Source organism: Strigops habroptila, chromosome 3 (genome assembly GCF_004027225.2).
Source record: "Strigops habroptila isolate Jane chromosome 3, bStrHab1.2.pri, whole genome shotgun sequence".
Lineage (NCBI taxonomy): Eukaryota > Metazoa > Chordata > Aves > Psittaciformes > Psittacidae > Strigops > Strigops habroptila.
In genome coordinates, this window is record NC_044279.2 from 500012 (window position 1) to 523867 (window position 23856).

The window sequence follows — 23856 nt, forward strand, 5'->3', positions numbered from 1 at the left end:
AGGTAATAGGATAATGCTGCCTCCATCTGCCTGTCTGGGACTAATCCCTCTGGCATCCCTCCCCTTCCTGCTCCCATCCCGCAGTGTAGGAGCTGCTCGGGAAGAGGCTCCAGGCAGCAGCCGCTGGGACCTGCAGCAGGGGCAGAGCTGGGCAGTGCTGGTGATGCTGAGCAGCCTTCCCGTGTCCCATGGACCTGAGCTCCTGCTGTGCAGGGAGGGATGAACCTTCTCCTGCAGGGCTGGGAAGAGGGAAGGCAACAAGGATTGTGTGAGCCAGGCCCAGCTCCATGGGCCCCGCTCCCACTGGGATCTGCTGTTCGGCTGTGGAGGGAGGAGGGCCAGGACAGAGCTGTCTGCTGTGGAGTGACCTGCTCCAAGTGTTCTTGCGATGCTCCCACAGCAATGCTTGCAATGCTTGACACTGCAAGTCACGGATGTGCTGTGGGAGCAGGTAGGATGGACTTAGAATCATAGAATTTGATTAAGTTTGGTTTGGAAGGGACCTTAAAGCTCATCCAGTTCCAACCCCTGCCACGGGCAGGGACACCCTGGATCCCAGCAGGATAAGCCTGTGCAGACCTGGCTGGCCCATCTCCCTCAGGAGCTCTCTTCTTGATTCCTCCTCAAACGCATCATGTAGCAATGACCCACCCCAGACTCAGACCTGCTCCTGCATCACTTGCAGCCTGATCTCACCCCAGCCCCTGCATCCTTTGCCAGACTCACACCCTCAGCTCTGCCCCCAGCACCAGGGCCGGGGGCTCTGTCCCAGCGCCCCAGACAGGTCACCCCATCCTGGGACAAGTGCAGGGCCCTTCCCAACCCCAGCCTCTGCCACCACCTCCCAGGGTGCTCCTGAGGGACAGGACGGAGCTTACCTGGAATGAGTAGCACGGGCACGGAGTCACAGCACTCCCTCTTCATCAACCTGTGGACGAGAGAGCAAGGACAGCATCAGCGCAGCACCAGTACATCGTCAGTGCACCAGTGTGGCGCCAGCATGGCACCAGTACAGCACACAGGACACCAAGGAGAGGGGCACGGTCACCTTCAGCTCACCCCAGCATGTGCTGCCCCACTGCAGCAGCAACCTGAGCCCTGTGGGCCCATCCTCACCTCATAGACAGCATGTTCGCTGCCCTCCAAGGGGAGCCACGGGGGCTCTGCCCCCCAAGCCCTGGCCCCAGCATGTGTATGAGGATAACGCAGCTTCCTGAGGGAACAGCCCAGGTCAGAGCACCAGGGAAGGTGACGCAGCCACCATGGGTAGGTTGGGGTCCTCCAGCACCTCTCCCACCATGGGTTGGTTGGGGTCCTCCAGCACCTCTCCCTTGGTGGCTCATCCTCTCCCAGGCAGAGCCCTGGGTGGACGCAGCCCAAGAGCAGAGGTGGGCTCAAGCAGAGCTGAGGGTCCACTCCTGCATGGGGTCAACCCTCTTGTGTAGGACAATGAGAGGGGGACCAAGGCCACCTTCAACAGGTGAGCACAGTGCCCCGGCTACGGCAGGAGCAGCTACAGGCAGGTAAAGCAGAGAGGTGTCTGTAACACCTCTGCTCTGTGCTGGGCACATAGGAGCTCTCTGCTCACTCCTCACCGTGGCTCCTTCCCAGGCGAGCAGCTGAAATGGCTGCTCCAATGTGGAACATCAAACATGGATGAGCCGCATTCCATGGAGTGGAGCTGCAGCAGTGCCAGTGGGCACAGGGTGCTGAGAGGGGCAAGGGCCAGGACCTTGCTTGTGGGTGCACAGGGACAGAGGGTGACACTGCCTTAAACCTTCCTAAGAGCAGCTCCAGCAGGACACTGGCGCTGCTGGCACATGGACAAGTGTAAAGTGACGCTGCTGAGGTCCCATGGGGCCGTCACAGGATGCTCCGGACAGAGCTGCTGCCACCGCATTGACAGCCCTTGAGAGCAGCTCATGGGACACGTGTGCATGAAACACAGGAAACCCCATCAGCTGCTCATGTAGGACCTACAGAACATACACAGGGCACATGTGTCCTGCTTTAGCTGTGCACATCTGGAGCGTGCCCCCAGCGGGGGGTTCAAACTGGAGAAGAGAAGGCTCAGGGGGGACCTTATCGCTCTCTGCAACTGCCTGACAGGAGGATGGAGCCAGGAGGGGGCTGGTCTCTGCTCCCAAGGAACAAGGGATGGGACAAGAGGAAACGGCCTCAAGCTGCCCCAGGGCAGGTTTAGATGGAGCTGAGGAACAATTCCTTCCCCAGAGGGTGCTCAGGCATTGGAACAGGCTGCCCAGGGCAGGCCTGGAGTCACCATCCCTGCAAGTGTTCACACCCTGTGTAGCCGAGGCCTCAGTGCCATGGGTTAGTGGTGGCCTTGGCAGTGCTGGAGCAATAGTTGGACTGGATGAGCTTGAAGGTCTTTTCCAACCTGGTTGATTCTATGATTTAGTGACCACAGTGAACTGAATCCCTCTCCTGTCCCTCAGCACTAGGAACACCAAGACTGAGCAGGGCTGTGGGGCAGGGGCTGCTGTGTCCAGGGGGACATCAGACCTGGACAAGCCTTGAGGGAAACCAATGGGCACAGGATGCACAGGGTGGGGCACTGACCAGCCTCCCCTCATCCATGCACCATCCACAATCCCTCCCTGCAGGACAGGGCATGGTCCAAAGCCAATGAGGGCCCATGGACACCGCCGTTGAGCTGGAGCTACAACCTGGCTACAGCAACATGTCACTAGAGGCAGCACAACCCAAACACCCACCATGTCTGGTGGCCTTGCATGGCACCCAACGGATATCTAAGCAAACCACAGATGTGTACTCACATAGAATCATAGAATGGTTTGGGTTGAAGGGAGCTTAAAGCTCCTCCAGCTCCAACCCCTGCCACGCGCAGGGACACCTTCCACTAGAGCAGGTTGCTCCAAGCCCCTGTGTCCAACCTGGCCTTGAACACTGCCAGGGATGGGGCAGCCACAGCTTCTCTGGGAAAAGTCTGTGCCAGCGCCTCAGCACCCTCACAGGGAGGAACTTCTGCCTTAGATCCAGCCTGAACTTCCTCTGTTCCAGTTTGAACCTGGAGCATGGGAACCTTCCCCACATATGCTCCAAGGCCCCAGGGCTGTGGCTGCTGCTGGCACAGCCCTGAGCTCTGAGCTCCCCTTGTCCTGACCCCCTCGAGCACCAGCTGCGCTTCACCATCCCAAGAGACTGGGATGCCCATGAGGAATAGGTGCCTGCACAGCCTGGGCATGGTTCCACACATCTGGTGGGCGCAAGACTGAGCACCATCAGTTGTGTGGCTCCAGGGAGCCCACTAGTCCCCCCGAGAAGATGAGAGCCAAGAGGACTCGTAAACAGGAGGAAGGAATGACCAAAGGGTGAGAAAAACTGGCCTGAGAGAAAGGCAGGAGTGAGATTGGTGTCTGAGAGGGGGACAATGAGAAGGGACATGGTAAAAGGCTGCAAAACCCTGAACGGTGCAGAAAGGAGATGATGCTTCTGTTGTCCTCATCTCACAACACGAGGGCAGCGGAAAATGGCCAGGATGTGGCACTGAGGAAAGGCAATACATTCCCTGATGGTCTGGAACTGGATGGTGCAGCTCCCTGCCATGGGGAGCCCATGAGGTGAGAATGGTGCCAGTTCCCTGCCACATGTGGAGGTTCCCATGGGTGAGGATACCAATGGATGACACCAGCAGCAGTGATGGGGCTGTGCTGGGGTCACCCCAGCAGGTCCCGACTCCACTTCAGTGCCAGAGCAGGGCAGGGCAGTGAGCTGGTCCCAAGCGTGGCTCCGAGCTGCAGAGCAGCTCCTCAGCCTCGCTCCATCTCCTGGCTCTCATCCACACCATCCCCATCCCACTGGGACCCCCAGAGCACAGCGGGGCCGGCACAACTTCTCCTCCTGAGCTCCATCCTTCCTGCCCCTCAGGTAACCAGGGCCCAGAGCAGCACCAGCCATGGGAACACACAACCAGCAGCAGCAGAGGCACGGGAAGCAGCTCAGGAGATAAATGCTTCGAACAGGAGCATCTTCTCCCAGCGCTGATAACAGGCAGTGGAGATTTATGAGTTTATTATTGGACCTGATAAATTAAACTCTTCACAGAAGAATAAATTATGCAGATGATCTGCGATGTATTTAGGCTGCAGCTTGCAGGATCCCGGCCCTCAGTCCCTGAGGATCCTGCTGGCTCTGGAGCCAGAGGGGCCGTGTTCAGATGAGCAGGGAGAGCTCCAGGGAGGCTGTTACTCCTCTGGCTCATGAGGAAGTTCTGCCTTGTGCTTGTCTAAGTCTGACTCTTGGATGACAAATGTCCACATTCCCGGCTTTTCCTGCAGTTTCTTCCCTTTCTGGGATAAAAACTGAAACAGGAGGTTGAGGCGCTGGCACAGGGTGCCCAGAGAAGCTGTGGCTGCCCCATCCATGGCAGTGTTCAAGGCCAGGTTGGACACAGGGGCTTGAAGCAACCTGCTCTAGTGGAAGGTGTCCCTGCCCATGGCAGGGGGTTGGAGCTGGAGGAGCTTTAAGGCCCCTTCCAACCCAAACCACTCTGTGGAGGTAAGAGGTGGCTACAGACTTGCAGGAACCACAGCAGCAGGTCCCAGCAGCCCAACAGACAAGACATGATCAGGAATGATGAATCAGGGGAAGTAAAACCAGCCCCAAGACAGAGCTGGGAGCTGGGAAGCATCTGGAGACTCCTATGTCAAGAGATTGTGGGGATGCCCTTGTGTACAGAGGGGTGCCCATGAGGTTATTATATGGGCTTGAACACTGCCAGGGATGGGGCAGCCACAGCTTCTCTGGGAAAAGTCTGTGCCAGCGCCTCAGCACCCTCACAGGGAAGAGCTTCTGCCTCAGAGCTCATCTCAGTCTCCCCTCTGGCAGGTTAAAGCCATTCCCCTTGGCCTGTCCCTACAGGTCCTTGTGCAAAGCCCCTCTCCAGGTTTCCTGGAGCCCCTTTAGGCCCTGGAGCTGCTCTAAGGTCTCCACTTCAGGAGTCTTCTCTTCTCCAGGCTGCCCCAGCCCAGCTCTCTCAGCCTGGCTCCAGAGCAGAGCTGCTCCAGCCCCCGCAGCAGCTCCAGGGCCTCCTCTGGACAGCTCCAGCAGGAGACACGCAGGACGGGGCTCAGCCCGCAGCCCCCATGCTCCAGCTCCCCATGTCCTGTATCCCCGCACACAGGAGCCACATTCCTTTCCTAAGGGATCCTGCACCAGGCTGCGAGGCTGGGCAGGACCCTGCCGCAGGCAGGAAGGTGCCCCCGCGCCACCCGGCCCCGCTTCCGCCCTGCGGAACAGCCGCGTCCAGGGCTGAGCACTCCCGTTTCCTCCCATTCTCTGCGCTCCCATGAGGATGTCTATAAAAAGCAGAGGAATCCAGACCTGGAAGCCCAAAACCCTCCCCAAAAGAGTCGGGAATGCCGGTTTGTCCTGTGGAGGGAGCTCGGAGCCCCAGGGGGGCGGGACACATCTTGGGACACAGCGGCCCTGAGCCAAGGGCTTCTCAGTGCCAACATGCCCAAACAACCACCAACCCACCGAGGTCCCCACTGTCCTGCAGCCTGTGGTCATCACCCTGGCATGGGAGAGCAGCCCAAAGCCCCAGCTCCTCCCCAGCGAGCAGCAGAGGGAGCAGGAGGATGCTCGTGGGGCGCATCCTGCACACCCCGGGCTCTGCTCAGCCCCGTGTCCCCCAGAACCACCCAGGTGGGCACAGCCGGGTCCCTGCAGCATCCAGAGCTCCCGCGGGCAGTGCACGCTGCGGCCGGAGCGCATCCTTCAATGTTTAATGAGCAGAGCCTGCTCCCGACCTGCTTCTCCGGTTACTGAGTGCCTGTCCCCGCACCTAGGTGCTGCAGCTGCTGCTGGTGCTGGTGCCGGTGGCACAGGGCCTCATTCAGGGAAGTTCGGGCTGATCCTGCACAAAGGCAGCGCTGCCCTTCCCACGCTGCCATCAGGAGCCAAGACACGGAACCAGCGCTGTGCCTGTTGTCACAGTTACAGCAGCTCCGTGTGTGCAGGAGTGGGATGGCAATTCACTCCTTGTGCTCCTCTCAGCTGCACGGCCCCCCCCGATCCAGGCCTGCCCCACAGAGGGGAGTCCTGCCCCACAGAAGGGAGGGGGGTTCTGCCCCACCAGCTGAGCTCCTGCTCCTTGTGCTCCTGGTGCCAAGGGACCACCAGATCCCACCTCCCGGGCTAGTGGTCAGCACTGGGCTGGAGCAGGGCAGGACATGGAGAGGACCTTTCCCCTCTGCTCCTCTCAGCCCCTCCAGCCCGGTTGAGCAGAGGAAAGCAGGGCAGGAGCGCTCCCAGCCCGACCTCCCATCCTGGGAACGCTCCTCAGTCCGAAAGGCAGCTCTGCTCCCACATCCCATCACGCAGTTCTTCCCTGTGAGGGTGCTGAGGCGCTGGCACAGACTTTTCCCAGAGAAGCTGTGGCTGCCCCATCCCTGGCAGTGTTCAAGGCCAGGTTGGACACAGGGGCTTGGAGCAACCTGCTCTAGTGGAAGGTGTCCCTGCCTGGGGCAGGGGGTTGGAGCTGGAGGAGCTTTAAGCTCCCTTCCAACACAAACCATTCCATGATTCTGTGACACCCCAAATGCACACACCCCCCAGCCTGGGCACAGCTCCACACAGCCCCACTGAGCCCCACACCCTGTGCTGTGCTCCTGGGCAGGACCAGCCTCCGCCACCCCCGGGGTCAGGGACCCGCATCCCACCGGGAACCCACATCTCCACATGTGCGTTGCTGTGCTCTGCACCCCATCCCCATCCCCGTGCCCATCTCCATGGTGCTCCTCACCACTTGCAGATGTGCTGCTGCTCGGGAGTGCGGAGGCAGCAGCGGGAATTTTTAGCTGATGAAATCTCAGCAGCACACTCTATAGTGCGCTGCTGGTGTCTGTTCCTGTGCCCCCCCGGACACAGCACCGGTGTGAGAGAACACACAGTACAGCATTATTCATATCACAATACTAATATTAGGAATACTTGGGTGTTATCCTGAGGCTCCCTCCAACCCCAACAACCCAGTGATTCTCTGCATATTGAGGTGTTACAGGCTGTACAGCAACAACAAAAATGGTTATTCTCGAAGAAGATGACTTTGTAATAATCTCTTTCGTGCCCTTTTTTTCCCCTCAGCCCCTTTCACCACATCTGGCCAGATGGGCAGAGCACAGAGGGGTCCTTTGCAGCGCAAAGTGCACATAAACCTTGTGCATTTAAGCGTGGGTATAAAAGACATTGTGGAAGCTTGTTCTGAGGCTCCATTACCCACATGTCACTGTTGAGATAGAAAGACAATGGAAGCTGAGAGTGAAGTTTATCCCTCAGGAGAGATGGACCAAGAGCAGGGCCCTGCAGAAGCTGGTACCAAGTCCTCAGCTCCTCCCCTTACAATCCACATCCCTGGCACAAACCCACAGGAGCCAAGAGAACACCTTGTGTGCCAGCACAGCCAGAACCACCACACCATGCCCTGCCATAGGTGCCATTGCAGAAACGGCCTCGTGTCTGAGGCTGTTTCTCACTGATGCCTGGCAGATGCAACCCTTCCATCACTGGAGGCTTTGAGGGTCCCTGCCCATAGGCATCAGGGCAAGAAGCAGCAGGTACAGCTCCTGTTTAAATCCCATTTGCTTAATCCATTGCTCCCCCCATGCTAGCACCTGGATTTACACAGGCACCCATGGGTACCAGCACCAGGGCAGTTGAACCCAGCTCTGGAGAATCCTGCTCCCCTGACCTGGCTCTGAGGAGCGGGACGTAGCACAATCACCTCCCCAGCAGTTCCCTGGGACCCCCAAAATCACAAGCTGAGGCCCAGACACGAGAACAAATCCACACAAACCCTCTACACAGACTGCCCAGTGCACCCCACCCCAGAGAACAGCTCCTTATCCAAGACAGCCTGGGTGGAGATGGCTTGGAATCATGGAACCTTGGAATGGTTTGTGTTGGAAAGGACCTTAAGGCTCATCCAGTCCCAACCGCCTGCCACGGGCAGGGAGACCTTCCACTAGAGCAGGTTGCTCCAAGCCCCTGTGTCCAACCTGGCCTTGAACACTGCCAGAGATGGGGCAGCCACAGCTTCTCTGGGCACCCTGTGCCAGCGCCTCAGCACCCTCACAGGGAAGAGCTTCTGCCTAAGAGCTCATCTCAGTCTCCCTTCTGGCAGGTTAAAGCCATTCCTCCTTGTTGCATCTTACTACGCAAACGGTGCTCACACACAAAAGAGCACAGGGAAATGGTATGTTGAGCATCCATGTGCAGAGCCCTGGGGGCAGATACACCCGATTGTGCACAGGTACAAGGACCACAAACAGGTACGCTCCAAAAGCAACCACACTACCAGAGCAAATGCCTTCCCCACACGTTCCACTGCTGCCTGATGCTTCAGGACCACCCCACGGGTGTCACGGTCCCCATCCCTGATGCAGGCTCTGAAAAGCAGGGATCTTGCCCCCCAGCACATCCCCAACCCCAAACCACGGCCCCTGCTTCCCAGCACGTCCGTGTGGCTGCAAACAGCACCTACCCCGAGCACATCGAGCTGCGGCGAGTCCCATCCCTTACCCCCGAAACAGCCTCCCACGACAGCCACAGCCCCCACTCCCCATCCCACACATCCCAAAGCACGGCACAGCCCAACACAGCGCCCGGTTCCGACACAGCTCCTGGCCTTAAGTACCGGATCCCAGTGCCAGCCATGGCCTCTATCCCCAGGCATCCCACTGCAAGCAGCGCTGCGGCCGCCCCCCACTCACATCCCACCACAGCCGGCTGCAAGGGTGGGCACCGACCGGCCCAATTCTCCGGCATACACACCTCCGGTAGCGCCCCGGTGCCAACCGGTAGAACCAACCATAGCCCCCGGCACCCCACACACGGCAGCGCACAGACCCCGGCCCCCGCCGCCGAGTTCCGCCGGCATCGGGGGCTGCTGCTGCCGCCATCCCACCTGCCCCGCACCGGCGGCACCGGGGGCAGCCCGCGGCGGGCAGAGCCCTCCCGGACGGGGACCACAACCGGACCCGGAGCCGAACTCTGAGCCGAATCCAGAGCCGAAGCCGAACCGAAGCCGAACTAGGACTCGAACCCGGAGCCGAAACCAGAGCCGAAATAGGAGCCGAACTCGAAGCCGAACCCGAAGCCAAACCCAGAGCCGAACCCGAGGCCGAAACCGAAGTCGAAGCTGAACCCGAAGCCGAACTCCAAGCCGAACCCGGAGCCGGAGCCGAACCAAACCCGGAGTGAACCAAACCCGGAGCCGAAGCCAAACTCGGACCTGAACCCGGACCCTGAGCCGAAATTGGAGTCGAAGCCGACCCAGAGCCGGAGCCGAACTCGGACCCGGACCCCCCGCGGCCGCCCGGTGCGGCTCGGTTCAGCGCAGCCGCCCCCCCCTCCCCGCGCGGGGCTGACCCCGCCGCTCCCGCCCGGGCCCCCGTTACCTGCGGGGCGCGCGGCGCGGCCCGAGCCACCATCGCGGCGGCGCGGCCGGGGGCAGCGGCGGCGGCCGCCGGGAGCGGAGCGGGGCGGGGCGCGGCGGGGGCGGCCGATGCGCCTCGAGCTCGGCCCCCGCCGGCAGCGGGCGTTAGTTTAGGGAGTTGCCATGGCAACGGAGGAGCGGCGCGCGGCCAGCGGCGGGCGGGAACCTCGGCGGGACCGGCCCCGCCCACCGCGATACCGGCCTCGCGCGCCGCTGCCCCGGGACGCCCCCATTGCCCCGGGACCTTCCCATTGCCCCGGGACCTCCCCATTGCCCCGGCTCCGGCTCGGCCCCCCCCTCCCCGCCGCCGGCGGGCAGCGGAAGAGCCGGCCCCCAGGCAACCCCTCCCCGGAGGCTGCCCCGAGAGCCGGGCAGGGACTTTCACGTCGAGGCTCCCGCACGGCGCTGCCGGTCCAGCCCCACCGGTCCCGCAGCACGGCACCGGGGCCGGCCCGCCCGGTGACCCCAGGCGAGGAGCCCCGGCGCCGCTGGTCCCGACGGCGCTACCGGGCTGCCCGTGCCCGGGCTGTCTCGGCAGCGAGCAGAGGAGACCCAGCCCCGGAGCCGCCGCTGTAAGGCCGAGGCCCAGCCCCGGTGCAGCCGTTACCTGGCAGATCCCGGTGCTCCTGCTCCGGCTCCCGGCGCCCGCGGAGCTAGAGCCTCCAGGAAGCCCGCGGCCGCCAGCTCAGCCCCTTTCCTGCCAGGAAGGGGACGGGACACCCCCGGTCCCCGCCAGGTTTCCGCGCCCTCCGCTCCCCGTGTCCGGCCGCAGCCTCCGGATGTCCCGGGCCAGGGCAAGGCCACAGGTCCCGTCGTGCACATGCATGTGTCACCCCACACATCACCGGCACCACCAGAGGGTGCTGAGCATCACCGGGATGTGCTGAGCATCACCGGGGCGTGCTGAGCATCACCGCGGGGTGCTGAGCATCACCAGGGTGTGATGAGCATCACCGCAGGGTACTGAGCATCACCGAGGGGTCTTGAGCACCACCGGGACGTGCTGAGTATCACCGGGACGTGCTGAGCATCACCGCGGGGTGCTGAGTGACACCGGAGGTTGCTGAACGCCACCGCGGGGTGCTGAACATCACCCGCGGGGGTCAGGATGTGGCTCCGCAGCCTATCTGGGAGCCAGGAAGCACCTTTTGCCGGAGCCGGGATTCTCCCTTCCTGTGGGAGCACCATGAGCCAGGAGGAAACCCCAACGGAAGCCTGAGAGCTGCAGCAGTGCCGGATGGACAGACAGTCTCCCCATACCCATCATCTGCCTCCTGGTGTCCCCCCATACCCATCCATCTCATCCCAGCTGCAGCCACCAAAGGATGTCTTTGCTGCTCCCCAGGTCCATGCTGCCACCCCAGGGGCTAGGAAGTACCAAGCTCTGCCTTTGGCCTGGATTTGATCAGGAGATGCTCAGTTGTGATTGGGTAGTTTTTCGTTCACAGAGCCAAACTTCCCGGATTTCCTTTAGGAACCTGGAAAGCCGAGGACACGCTGTTCCCATGGAGCCGACGCCTTCCCCTGGTCCCATTGCTCCCAGTGTTCTCCAAGCACTGCGGGGCTCACACGAGCAGCTCACAGTTGGTGCTGTGCCCGTGTCTGCAGCACCACAGCATTAGGAATACATCCCAGTGCCACAGGAGGGAAACAGGTCCTGGGATGTGGGAATGGGACCGACTCTGGACACAGGGCAGTGGGATGGTGTGGCAGTCATAGACCTGAGAGCCCCTCCAAGGCAAAACTACACATGGATTGGCCCAAGCAGAGGCCAAGATCCTGGAACTGGGTGATCTTAACGTCCTTTCCACCCCAAACCCTTCCATGGTTCTGTAAACTGTGAGGGCAGCATTGGCAGAACCAGTTCCCTGTGCCCAGCAGCCCCAGGGAGGGCAATGGGAAACCCTTTCCAGGTATCCTGAGCTGTGGTGGGGCAGCTCATTCCTGAGCTCCTTCACACCACACAAGGCATGGTATGACAGCATCTGACATGGAATGTGGCATCTCCCTTGGGACCAACCAAGTGTGAAATGGAGCTGGAGTGGGCTGGGAGGAGAGACATCACTGAGGGGAGAAGAGCCAAAGGTGTGCTCAGCAGAGGGGTCCCTGCAGCACTCGGCACATGTAGTGTGGATGAGGCGCTCCACGTGGTGTCTGTACATGCAACTGAGCCGCAACGTGCACATGGAGCACCCCAGAACCAGGGATCATTGAACCCCAGCCTGGTTTGTGTTGGAAGGGAGCTTAAAGCTCCTGCAGCTCCAACCACTGCCACAGGCAGGGACACCTTCCACTAGAGCAGATTGCTCCAAGCCCCTGTGTCCTACCTGGCCTTGAACACTGCCAGGGATGGGGCAGCCACAGCTTCTCTGGACACCTTGTGCCAGCACCTCAGCACCCTCACAGGGAAGAGCTTCTGCCTCAGAGCTCATCTCACTCTCCCCTCTGGCAGGTTAAAGCCATTCCCCTTGGCCTGTCCCTCCATCCCTTGTCCAAAGCCCCTCTCCAGGTTTCCTGGAGCCCCTTTAGGCACTGGAGCTGCTCTAAGGTCTCCCCTTCAGGAGCCTTCTCTTCTCCAGGCTGCCCCAGCCCAGCTCTCTCAGCCTGACTCCAGAGCAGAGCTGCTCCAGCCCTCGCAGAAGCTCCGTGGCCTCCTCTGGACTCGCTCCAGCCCCAGCACAGTCCTGTGGTGGGGACTGATGTTTGTGCTCATGCAGAGATGAAGCTTTATGGACACAACCCTGGATGACCACAGGCTGTGCCGATCCCAGTGGAGACTCATGCTCCAAAGATACGCCTGGGCATGACAGCATGTGTGGGAGCACCTCAGGCAGGTCAGGCTGTTGTGATCAGGCTGTTGTGATCAGCCTGCTTTCATCAGGCTGTTGTCATCAGGCTGTTGTCATTAGTCTGGAGGTTGAACCAGCACATGAACAGACCGGCTCTGGCTCAGTGGGGTCCCAAATGGGGGCTCTGCCATGGGGCAGTCGATGGTGGGGGACATGCTCTGAGGGCCCCCACCCCCAAGGAGCAGCAGCAGGGCTGCAGACAAGGCAGATTGGAGCTTGCTGCCTGCACTCCCATCTCCAAAGGGCAGAGCACAGCAGTGGGAATGCGGCGGGTGGGAAGCAGCAGGAAGCCATGTCCCAACAGGAGCACACAGCCAGGCGGAGGCAGAGCCCATCTGGTCGCTCAGTCTGGCAGCAGGAGGATGGTGCAGACCAGGCAGGGTCCGGGAAAGGGGCACACGCAGCACAGCCCAAGCCATGGGGCAGAGCTGGGAACCATTCAGCAGAGAGCTGAGCAGATCCATGTGGTGACACGCACCTGCGGGGAAGGAGCTTGGATGGTGACCATGGGAAGAGTCATAGAACCATAACTGGCTTGGGTTGGAAGGTCCCTTCCCAACCATTGCATGACTCTGTGCCAGCAAACGCCTCTCAGCACATAGTGACACCACTGCTGAGGCACTCAGAGTGCTCAGGGATGGCTCCCAGGAGAGGAATCATAGAACTCTGGAATCATGGAAACATTCAGGTTGGAAAACAGCTTCAAGCTCATCCAGTCCAACTGCCCCCAGCACTGCCAAGGCCACCACTAACCCATGGCACTGAGCCCTCTGCTACACGGGGTGTGAACACTTGCAGGGACGGTGACTCCAGCCCTGCCCTGGGCAGCCTGTTCCAATGCCTGAGCACCCTTTGGGGAAGGAATTGTTCCTCAGCTCCATCTAAACCTGCCCTGGGGCAGCTTGAGGCCGTTTCCTCTTGTCCCATCCCTTGTTCCTCGGGAGCAGAGACCAGCCCCCTCCTGGCTCCATCCTCCTGTCAGGCAGTTGCAGAGAGCGAGAAGGTCCCCCCTGAGCCTTCTCTTCTCCAGACTAAACCCCCCCAGGTCCCTCAGCCGTTCCTCATCACACTTGTGCTCCAGGCCCTGCACCAGCTCCGGTGCCCTTCTCTGGACCCGGCTCTCTGTGGGCTCCAAGCCCCACCGCCCGGAGAGCCGGGTTCAAGGTGGGTCCCTGTCTGCAGAGTGCACCGTGGCCTGGTCCAGCACAAGAAGCCTGAAGCTCTGGTTAAGGCCATGACTGAGCACGTTGCTCCTCAGGCACAGGGACCCTGTCCCCAGCCAGGATGAGCCGTGGGCTGAGGGCAAACCAGGCTCCGTCCAGCCTCTGCTCCTCGCTGGCACCGACAAGGCACCTGGCATTTATCCCCCACTGTCCTTCCCATGGTCAGCACCCACCAGTGCTCCTGGTGCAAGTGCAATAGCTGCATCTGGGGTCTGCTTGGAGCCACCATCTCTGGGCTGCATCCTGCCCTTGCACTGAGCCCTGCCTGGCTGCATCCTGCCCCTGCACCGAGCCCTGCCTGGCTCCTCATGGAATGAGCTGCCTATTTCCCAGGATTGCTCCTCTGTGCCATCTCCCATAGGCTGGATCAACTTCTGTCCCCTTTACAGCCATTCTTGGGTGTCTGGTAGAAAGCTGGTGGTCCAAGAAAGCTCTAAAACTGGACAAATGCAGGATGAGGCTCGTGTTTCCCAGCTCCGATGACAGCAGAAGGAGTAGTTCTCTCTTCTCCCTGTGCTCATGGTGTTGGAGCAGCTGCTGTGGGGCTCTGAAATGTCACATCTCCCAGGCTGACACAGACAAGCCTCGGGCTCTGCCAGCAGCAGCCTCTGAGCCTGCTGTAAGGGCATTCCATGCTTCCGGCAGCACAGGCTTTGCTGAGTGCCTGTATCCCACTGATCATCTGGGATGAGCCTGATCCAGGCTGGGACAGACCTGTGGCAGCGCCTGGCCACCACCTGCGGCTCCCCAAACCCACGTCATGGTCACACTGAGTCATCCCCTACATTACCACATAGAATCACAGAATCATGGACTGGTTTGGGTTGAAGGGACCTTAAAACTCGTCCAGCTCCAAACCCTGCCACGGGCAGGGACACCTTCCACTAGAGCAGGTTGCTCCAAGCCCCTGTGTCCAACCTGGCCTTGAACACTGCCAGGGATGGGGCAGCCACAGCTTCTCTGTGCTAGAGAAGAGCACGGCTCACCCAGGGCTTTCTGGGTGCACCTGGCTGCACCCTGGGGCTGTTTGAGGCATTCCGTGTCCCCACGGCAGGATGCTCTGTGGGTGCACAGCTCACCCCCTGCTCCAGGCAGCATTCCTAATCCTACCACCAAGCCTGGAAGTGGCCAGGAGGGTCCTTGCATTGCCTGGCCAGTTCGGGGCTGGCTGCAGATGGACTGGCATCAGGGGCCTCAGAGGGTGATTGGCAAAGGGGAAAAGCTGGTTGGATCTAAGGAAGGAGTTCTGTGCTGTGGGGGTGGTGAGGCACTGGCACAGGCTGCCCACTCAATGCTTCCATGATTCTATGGGGTCATGGGGGGATGAAGGACACAGACCAGAGTGGGCTCAGGGACCTTTATTGTGGCCAGTGGCCAGGCTGTACCATGGGCAGGGAGCAGGGAGAAGGGTGCTGGGTGCAGTCATACAGGGGTGCCGGCTACTGGGTGCCAGGTCCTGGTGCTGGTGCAGCTTTAGGCACTGCACTTGCAGACAAAGGGTTTCCTGTCAGTGCAGGAGTCACTGAACCAGGGCCTGAGATCTGGAAGGGAACGTGGCCATCACCCTGAGACACGCATTGTGCGTGTGTGTGCACGCAGCATGTGTGTGTGCAGAGTGCATGTGTGTGTGTGCATGCAATGTGTGTGTGTGTGCACATATGTGTGTGCAGGGTGAGCGTGCGTGTGTTTGCTCCTGCACAGCAGGCATGTTCCTGTGCACATGTACATGTGTGTGCATGTGTCCATGTGTGTGCACACGCAGGTGCCACCCACCACCGTGCTAGCAGGAGCTGGGGGGACTGGGGACACCCGTGATCAGCCATACTGGTGACCAGTGATGCCGGTGACCAGGGATGCTGATGGCTGGGAACACCACTGGCTGTGGATGCTGGTGGCCAGAGACACCAGTGTCCGGGGATGGGGGTGGCCGGGGTGTGAGTGTGCAGGTCCCCGTGCCCCCATGTCCCGGTATCCCCATGTCCCCATATCCCCATGTTCCCGTGTCCGCGGTGCGGCGCTCACCGCCCATGTCCCGCAGCGCGGCGCAGGTTCTCCTCCCGGCGGCGGGTGCCTGGTGCCAGGAGCCATAGTCCAGCTCGGAGCTGTCAGACCAGTGCCAGCGGTGGCTCTGCGGGAGGGGACATACCGTGACACTGGTGGTGGCACCGTAGTGTCAGGTGGTACCGGGGGGGCCGAGGCCCCCACTCACCCCCGCGGGATGGTGCAGCCCGATCCAGAGGCTGCCGCTGTCGCCGTCCTCATCGTCCTCATCACTGTCACGGTGGCCCAGCATTGCAGCGATGGCGCGGTGCTCCGCGGCGCTGTGCACCGACGCCAGGTGACCCTCAGCCCCGAAGCGCCGGCAGAAGGCCTGTGGGGGGACAGGAGGTGACACTGGACCCGGCCCCACCACGGGCTCCCGACCCTGAGCCTCCATCACTGACACCAGCTCCGGGCACCAGCTCCGGTGCCTGGCCCCAACCCCAACCCTGGGGCCTCAAACTCTGTCCCAGACCCCAGATCCTCATCCCTGATCCCAAACCCCAGACACCAACCCTTGGTCCCGGACCCCAAACCCTGATCCAAGCCCTGGTCCCCATCCCCTGGTCCTGCCTTGGCTGCACCCAGCAGGAGGGTGGCAGGATGGATGCTGCAGTGCCTACAGTGCCCAGCACAGCCGATGAGCTCCTTTAGCACAGGGCAGCCATAGGGCTGCTGTGGGGGGCCAGGACCCCCTTGGGGAGGAGTGTCCCTCCCATGGGAGCAGGGACTGGGGTCTGGGAATGGGAATTGGGGTCTGGGTCTGGGACAGGGGTTGGGTCGTGGTTTGATTCTGGGACAGGGTTTAGGGAGCAGGGGCTGGGGTCCGGCTGCAGACCTGGGGTTGTGGCCCAAACCAGCCCCCCCTCTAGTCCCCCCAGGCCCCTCCTCACCTCGGCCCGTGTCCAGCTGAGCTCCTCACGGAACACCCGGTAGCACCCGTCCTGGAAGGATACCCAGCCTCGGGCACAGGCAGCCGCGTCCTGCCCTGCGGGGGGGTCAGGCCAGGGGACACCCGCATCCCCAGTGTCCCCCCCCGTGTTCCCAGTGTCCCCCCATGTCTCCCTGTCCCCAATTTGTCTCCCATGTCCCCCCACATTCTCCTGTCCTCCCATGTCCCCCCATGTCCGTCCCGTGTCCCCCCATGTCCCTCCATGTCCCTCCATGTCCACCCATGTCCCCCATGACCCCCATACCCCCTGCGTCCCCGCACTCACCGCGCAGCCGGGGCAGCAGCAGGAGGCAGCTCAGCAGCCCCAGAGTCCTGGTGGGGCCCATCAGTCCCTTCCCGGGGGGCACTGGCAGGATAGGGGTGCTCAGCTCCGTGCTGAGCTCCTGAGCCCTGTGGCGGGGGCACAGGCACCCCCAACCTGGCAGTGTGTGGGTGCAGCAGCGGGTGCAGGGGGGGCCGTGGGGTGCAGCTTTGGAGGGTCAGGGTGCCCCAGCACAGGGAGCAGCAGTAGGGTGCAGCAGGGGAGTGCAGGGATGCAGGGTTATGGGGTGCAGGGTTTTTGGGTGCAGAGTGCAGGGGGGTGCAGGGTGGGGGTATGAAGGGTTTATGGGGTAAAAGGTACAGGATGGAGGGGTGCAGGAGCAACGAAAGGTTATGGGGGGATGCAGGGTCAAGGGTTGTGGGGTTATGGAGTGCAGGGATGCAGAGTGGGGGCTGCAGGGGGGCAGGGATGCAGTGAGCAGGGGTGCAGGACAGAGAGATTTGGGGTGCAGGTTACAGAGGTGCAAGCAGTGAGCAAAAGCAGCATGTGGATGCAGGGAGCCAGTCTGCAGGGAGCAGGGAGCAGGGCTTTACAGGGCGGGGTGCAGTGTTACAGGGGTTTGGGGTATGGGAAGCAGGGTGCAGAGGTTTGGGGTGCAGGGTTTGAGGTGCAGGGTGTAGGGGTTTGGGGTGCAGCATTTGGGATGCAGTGTTACAGGGGTTTGGGGTGCAGGGTTTGCGGTTCAGGGAGTAGAGTGCAGGGGTTTGGGGTGCAGGGTTTGGGGTGCAGTGTTACAGGGGCTTGGGGTGCAGGAAGCAGGGTGCAGGGGTTTGAGGTATGGGGAGCAGAGGGCAGGGGTTTGGGGTGGCGGGTTTGGGTGCAGTGTCTCAGGCAGGGGCCACCCCACACCCAGAGCACCCTCAGGCAGAGCCGCAGCCCCCCAAGCCCCGGTGCTGCAGGGACTCACGTATCGGTGCTCAGTGCGGCCGCGGCGCTGGCAGGACCTGGGTGCCACGGGCTGCTCCAGGGGCATTTATCCGCGTCGGGCCCAGGAGCCACTCGCGGTGTCACCCCAGCCCTACAGCGTCACCCCAACCCCACAGCGTCACCTGGACCCACAGCACCACCCCAACGCAACCGGGCCCAGCCTCACAGTGTCACCCGGCCCCAACGCTGCAGCTCAGTCACGCGTGGCCCCAAAGCCTTTGATGGGCGCCAGCACGGGAGAGATGAAAGAAGCTCCATGGGCCCCGCGTGTGATGTGTGTGACGTGTGTGCCGCGTGTGCCACCTGTGCCGTATGTGCTGCATGTGCTGCATGTGCCACGTGTGCCGCGTGTGCTGCGTGTGCTGCATGTGCCGCGTGTGCTGCGTGTGACGTGCGTGATGTGTGACGCATGTGCCACGTGCCATGGGAGCAACGTGAGTAGTGGGTGCTGTGGGTGTCACGGGTGTAGCGGGTGAAGTGGGTGCAGTGGATGCAACAGATGCAGTGGGTGCTGTGGGTCCAGTGAGTGCTGTGTGTCCCCAAACACCAGCACTGCCCAGTGGGCCCCTCACCTCATGCTGGCCCTGGCACAACCAGTGGGTGCTGCCGCAGTGCTGATCACCAGCGCCGGGTGCTCAAGGCACAGAAGAAGCGTCCAGAGCTAGGGGTGCTCCACTGGGATGCATGTTGGGGTCCCTCGCACCTTGTACCCCTGGGATGAGGGCAGGGGATGCCCAGCTCCATGCAGGATGAGGGCAGGGGATGCTCTGCAGTGTCAGCGGGTGCCCCCTGCCCCACTGCAGCTGCAGTCCCTGGCCCCGGTGCCGGTTCCTGGGCACCTCCGTGTCCCTGGCTCCGAACCCGGGGCTCCTGTGCCTGGTTCCAGCAGTGCTTCACGCCCCGAGATCAAACCCTGCACCAGCCACGGGACCGGCGCCAGGGCCCGGCCCGGAACGGAACGGCACCGCGGTGCCACGGGCTGGGGCCCAGTGCTTGCCGTGGAGCTCAGCACACAGCATCTATGGGGCTCAGCACCCATCTGTGGGGCTCAGCACCCATCTGTGGGGCTCAGCACCCTGTTTTGGCAGGCAGCGCGGGGGGCCGTAGTGGAAAGCTACTGATGGGGAAGGAGCCGCCCGGGCTGGAGCCGGCGGCACTTGGCAGGGCCCAGAGACCGCTGATCACCAGATAACGAGACAACGAGAACACTGATAACAATAACGGTGATAGCGATAACGGTGATAACGAGAACAATGATAGTGAGGACGAGCTGCCCTTCCAGGAAAGCAGAAGTGGGCAACGGCCGGTGGCTCTTCCCGGAGCCATGTCAGCCGCTGGCAGGGATGGAAAATGGGGATGGGGTGGCTCAAAGCGGGGATGGAGGGAGCAGGAATTCAGGGGCGGGTACCAGGACGCAGCGGGGGGAAGTGGAGTGGGATGCTGGGGTGCAGAGGGGGATACAGAGGGAATACAGGGAGGGATGTTGGGGTGCAGGGGGGATGCAGGGAAGTGAGCACCCACCTTTGGGTCCTGGTTGTGTCAAGAGCCGACAACTGCAACGGTCACAAACCAGCCTCAGCCCCGGCTGTGCAGAAAGGGGAGTGTGGCTGGTGCCAGGGGGAGATGATGGAGGTGATAAACACACCAGGACACCCCATTCTGGTTGTGGTGATGGTCTTTGCCTCCTCTCCAGCCATGCCAAGGCCTGGGCACCCCTGGGCCGGGTGCTGGAGCTGGGTGAGCTGCAGTGGTGTTGGGGGTTAGAACACTGCAAAACGTGTCTGTGTGTCCCCAAAACATGAGAGGATGAGGAGCAGCATCAGTGCGGCTGAAGGGGTGGTTGTGCTGGGTGCCAGGAAGGACCATACATCACATATGGGCTCCTACACAACATATGCAGGTTCCTACGCATCACATATGGGCTTCTATGCAACACATATAGGCTCCTACACAGCATATACAGATGCTACAAAGCATATGGGTGTCTACATAAAACACACAGGCTCCTACACAACACACAGGTGCCTAAACAACATATATGGGCTCCTACACAGCATATATAGGCCCCTACCCAACATACACAGGCTCCTGCACATCACATATGGGCTCCTACATGGCATACATGGGCTCCTACACAACATATGTGGGCGCCTACACAACATATGTAAGCCCCCTACACCGCATACACAGGCTCCTACACGTCATATACGGGCTCCTACACAACACATACGGGTGCCTACACAACATGTATAGAATCATAGAACTATAGAATCAACCAGGTTGGAAAAGACCTTTAAGGTCATCCAGTCCAACCGTTCCCAGCACTGCCAAGGCCACCACTAACCCACGGCACTGAGGCCTCGGCTACACGGGCTGTGAACACTTGCAGGGCCGGTGACTCCAGCCCTGCCCTGGGCAGCCTGTTCCAATGCCTGAGCACCCTCTGGGGAAGGAATTGTTCCTCAGCTCCATCTAAACCTGCCCTGGGGCAGCTTGAGGCCGTTTCCTCTTGTCCCATCCCTTGTTCCTTGGGAGCAGAGACCAGCCCCCTCCTGGCTCCATCCTCCTGTCAGGCAGTTGCAGAGAGCGAGAAGGTCCCCCCTGAGCCTTCTCTTCTCCAGACTAAACCCCCCCAGGTCCCTCAGCCGTTCCTCATCACACTTGTGCTCCAGGCCCTGCACCAGCTCCAGTGCCCTTCTCTGGACCTGCTCCAGCACCTCAATGTCTCTCTTGCAGTGGGGGGGCCCAGAACTGAACATTCAGGATGGGAGAGGTGGGACTGTGTGAACCTCATGGAGTTTCAACCAGGCCAAGTGCAAGGTCCTGCACATGGGTCGGGGCAATCCCCAGCACAGACACAGTTTGGGGGAGATGGGATGGAGCAGCCTGAGGAGAAGGACTTGGGGTGTTGGGTGAGGAGAAGCTCCCCATGACCCGGCTTCAGTGTGTGCTTGAGCCCAGAACCCCCCCGTGTGCTGGGCTGCACCCCCAGAGCGTGAGCAGCAGTGCAGGGAGGTGGCCCGTGGTCACACGGAGCTGCTTTGCTGTCCCCTCTTGACTGTGCATTGACTCCATGGTCATTCCCTTCCAACCCAACCCATGCCATGATCCCCTGCCCCAGGACACTGCGGTCCCACTGCTGCTGCCCCACACAGGGCCTCACTGGTCTCACTGGTGCCACTGGAGCCACTGGTGTCCCTGGTGCCACTGGAGCCGTTGCAGAGGAGCTGCAATACCAGCCCCATTCCAGGAAAGCAGAAGTTTGGGGGTTCCAGGAACGTGTCCCCGGAGCAGCCATAAAAACTCTGTGTGCTGGGCCCGGACAACTCTGGGGCACAGGGAGCGACCGAGGGACCGGCCCGAGCTCCGACACCCACTGAGCACCTGAGACACGTCAGAGCTGCCTGGTGAGTGCCACAGGGGCCAGCACCCATCCAGCATCCACCCAGCATCCATCCAGCATCCACCCAGCATCCACCCAGCACCCATCCAGCACCCATCCATGGGGGCCTGCACCCATCCAACACCCACCCAGCATCCATCCAGCACCCATCCAGCACCCACCCACCATCCATCCAGCACCGTTCAGCACCCATCCAGCACCCATCCGTGGGGGCCAGCACCCATCCAACACCCACCCAGCATCCATCCAGCATCCACCTAGCACCCACCCAGCACCCATCCATGGGGGTCAGCACCCATCCATGGGGGTCAGCACCCATCCAGCACCCACCCAGCATCCATCCAGCACCCATCCATGGGGTCCAGCCCCGATCTTACACCCAGCCATGGGGACCAGCCCCCAGCCAGCATCCCGATCCTATCCCATCCGCAGGCAGGATGCGCGCAGGGCCCCGGCTCCCCCCTCGCCTGCTTGGCTGCCTGCTCCTCGCTGCCTGCCTGGGAGGTGATTCCTGAGCCCAGCCACGGGACAGCGCTGGAATTCTGTGTGACCCCCCGCGGCAGCGCCCAATCCAGCACCTCCTGAATCCTGAAACCCTGAAACCCCCATCCCTGATCCCCTGATCCCAAATCCCTCATCCCAGATCCCTGATACCTCTTTCCTGACCCTTGATCCCTGTTCACTGATCCCAGTCCCTGCTCCCAACAGTTGATCCCTGATTACAAACCCCAGTCTCCAATCCCTGTTCCCAGATCCCAACTCTTACTCCCTGCTCCACAATCCCCAATCCCTGATCCCCAATTCCTTATCCCTGATCCCATCCTCATCCCCATCCCAAGGCAGCCCCATAGCCCAGCCCTGTCTGTGGGACCCCTCCCAGGGACACCCCTGAGGGAAATGGGGGTATCCCTGGATGGGGGGTCCCATGGAGGGGGTGTCCGTGGGTTTAGGGGTCCCTGGATGGGGGGGTCCCTGGGTTGGGGTGTCCATGGTAGAAGAGGTCCCTTGGGGTGGTGCTGCTCTGGCTCCACACTCCCATCCCCCCCCCAGCAGTCAGTCCTCTGGGTGCCCCCCCCCCCCGAGCACTGATTTCCCCCCCCAGCATTGGTTCCCCCATCACTGGGTCCCCCCCTCAGTGTGTGCCCAATGCATTGCAGGGTGCCTGGGTGCCCCCCCGGCCCCCGCCCCTGCGCAGGGTGGGCGTGCAGCCTCCTGCCCCCAGAACTGGCACTTATTCAGGGGCTACTGCTACGGGTACTTCACGGAGCGGCTGACGTGGGAGGAGGCCGAGGTGGGTCCCGGAGGTCCTGGGGGGGTCCGGGGGTGCCGGTGCCGGGCACTGACCCCCTCCGTGCCCCCCAGGCTGAGTGCGAGCGCCACGGGCCCATGGGGCACTTGGCCTCCATCCACAGCAGCGGGGCCAGCCGCGTCCTGGCCACGTACGTGAAGAGCCACAGGGATGGCGCCAACACGTGGATCGGGCTCCGGGATGAGGAGCACGTGAGTGACGCGGGGGTGACACGGGGCATGGGGACACCGCAGGGACACTGACCCGGCATGGACACACCATGGGTGCATGGACACGCCATGGGCACGTGGACCCAGCGTGGGACACGCAGACCCAACATAGGCACACAGACACACCATAGGACATGGACACACCATGGGACATGTGGACCCAAAGTGGGCACACGGATACACCATGGGACACAGACACATCATGGGGACATGGACGTGCCATGGCACTCACTGACCCCCGCGAAACACACTGACCCCCCCATGTTCCCCCAGTCCCGGCAGTGGAAGTGGTCAGATGGTTCCACCTTCAACTACAAGAGCTGGGACAGGGGACAACCCAACAATCTCTGGGACATAGAGGACTGTGTGGTGCTGGACCAGCTTTCGGGTGAGCCACGGGGACACGGGGACATGGGGGGACATGAGGGTATGTGGTCACTGTGGGGGAGTTGGAGTGTCTGTGGTAAAGTGGTGATGGAGACAATGGAGATGGAGTGATGTAGATGGGGTGATGGAGGTAAAAGGGTGTGATGTGGGGTGCTGGTGGTGTAAGGGGGTTGCTGGTGAGTGCCAGTAGGGGAAGGGGGGTGGAATGGGGGTGCTGTTGGTGGAAGGGGGGTGCAGGTGGGTGCTGGGGGGTGCCAGTGGTGGAAGGGGGGTGCTGGTGAGTGCCGGTGGTGCCTCTGGTGACCCTCTGCCCGTGCCCAGGTTTCAAGCTGTGGCACGACTACCCCTGTGACAACAGGTTCCCCTTCCTGTGCCAGCACCGGCTCTGAGAGGCTGTGCCCTGGGATGGGGGGACCCCGAGAACCTCCCCTGCTGCCTGCACCCCCTCGTGTACTCCCAACCCTGCACCCCCCCGTGTACCTCTATGAACCCCCCCATGCACCCAGTACCAATAAAGCTCGTTCCCAGCACCCAGCACCTGCCTGAGCCTGTTCTTCTCCCACCACACGTGTGGGCACCAGTGGTGCCACCACCAAAACCACCTGTGCCCCATGGATGGGGACAGCTGGGACATCAGGGGCTATGGGGACACCCCTGCCATGGGGACACCCCTGCCATTGGGATACCTCCTGCCATGGGGACACCTCCTGCCATGGGGACACCCCCTGGACACGGCAGAGAAGAGGCGGGGCCAGAG

General features: G+C 61.6%; 3 protein-coding genes across 3 annotated transcripts in view; 1 reads left to right on the forward strand and 2 right to left on the reverse strand.

Annotated features, from left to right (window-relative positions):
- SHANK3 (SH3 and multiple ankyrin repeat domains 3) overlaps positions 1-9510 on the reverse strand; it is a 324463-nt gene extending 314953 nt beyond the window's left edge. Inside the window, exons 1-2 of the mRNA XM_030472062.1 lie at positions 9441-9510; positions 879-928 (exon numbers count right to left, since the gene is read on the reverse strand). The gene's annotated coding sequence lies outside the window, so the exon portion shown is untranslated. The remainder of the gene's footprint in view (positions 1-878; positions 929-9440) is intronic.
- Positions 9511-14898: 5388 nt separating this feature from the next.
- On the reverse strand, positions 14899-17804 carry LOC115601723 (struthiocalcin-2-like). Its single transcript, XM_030472063.1, has 6 exons — positions 17772-17804; positions 16808-16888; positions 16484-16578; positions 15760-15921; positions 15573-15678; positions 14899-15091 (listed from the first exon to the last, which is right to left on the reverse strand). Exons 2-6 carry the CDS (start codon positions 16866-16868, stop codon positions 15024-15026), a joined length of 492 nt encoding a protein of 163 aa, XP_030327923.1. The 5' UTR covers positions 16869-16888; positions 17772-17804; the 3' UTR covers positions 14899-15023.
- Positions 17805-21094: 3290 nt separating this feature from the next.
- LOC115601724 (C-type lectin-like) lies at positions 21095-23634 on the forward strand. The gene is made up of 6 exons (XM_030472064.1): positions 21095-21198; positions 21627-21698; positions 22352-22485; positions 22557-22694; positions 22986-23100; positions 23421-23634. The coding sequence occupies exons 2-6, from the start codon at positions 21632-21634 to the stop codon at positions 23486-23488; spliced, it is 522 nt and encodes a 173-aa protein (XP_030327924.1). The 5' UTR covers positions 21095-21198; positions 21627-21631; the 3' UTR covers positions 23489-23634.
- Positions 23635-23856: the final 222 nt, after the last annotated feature.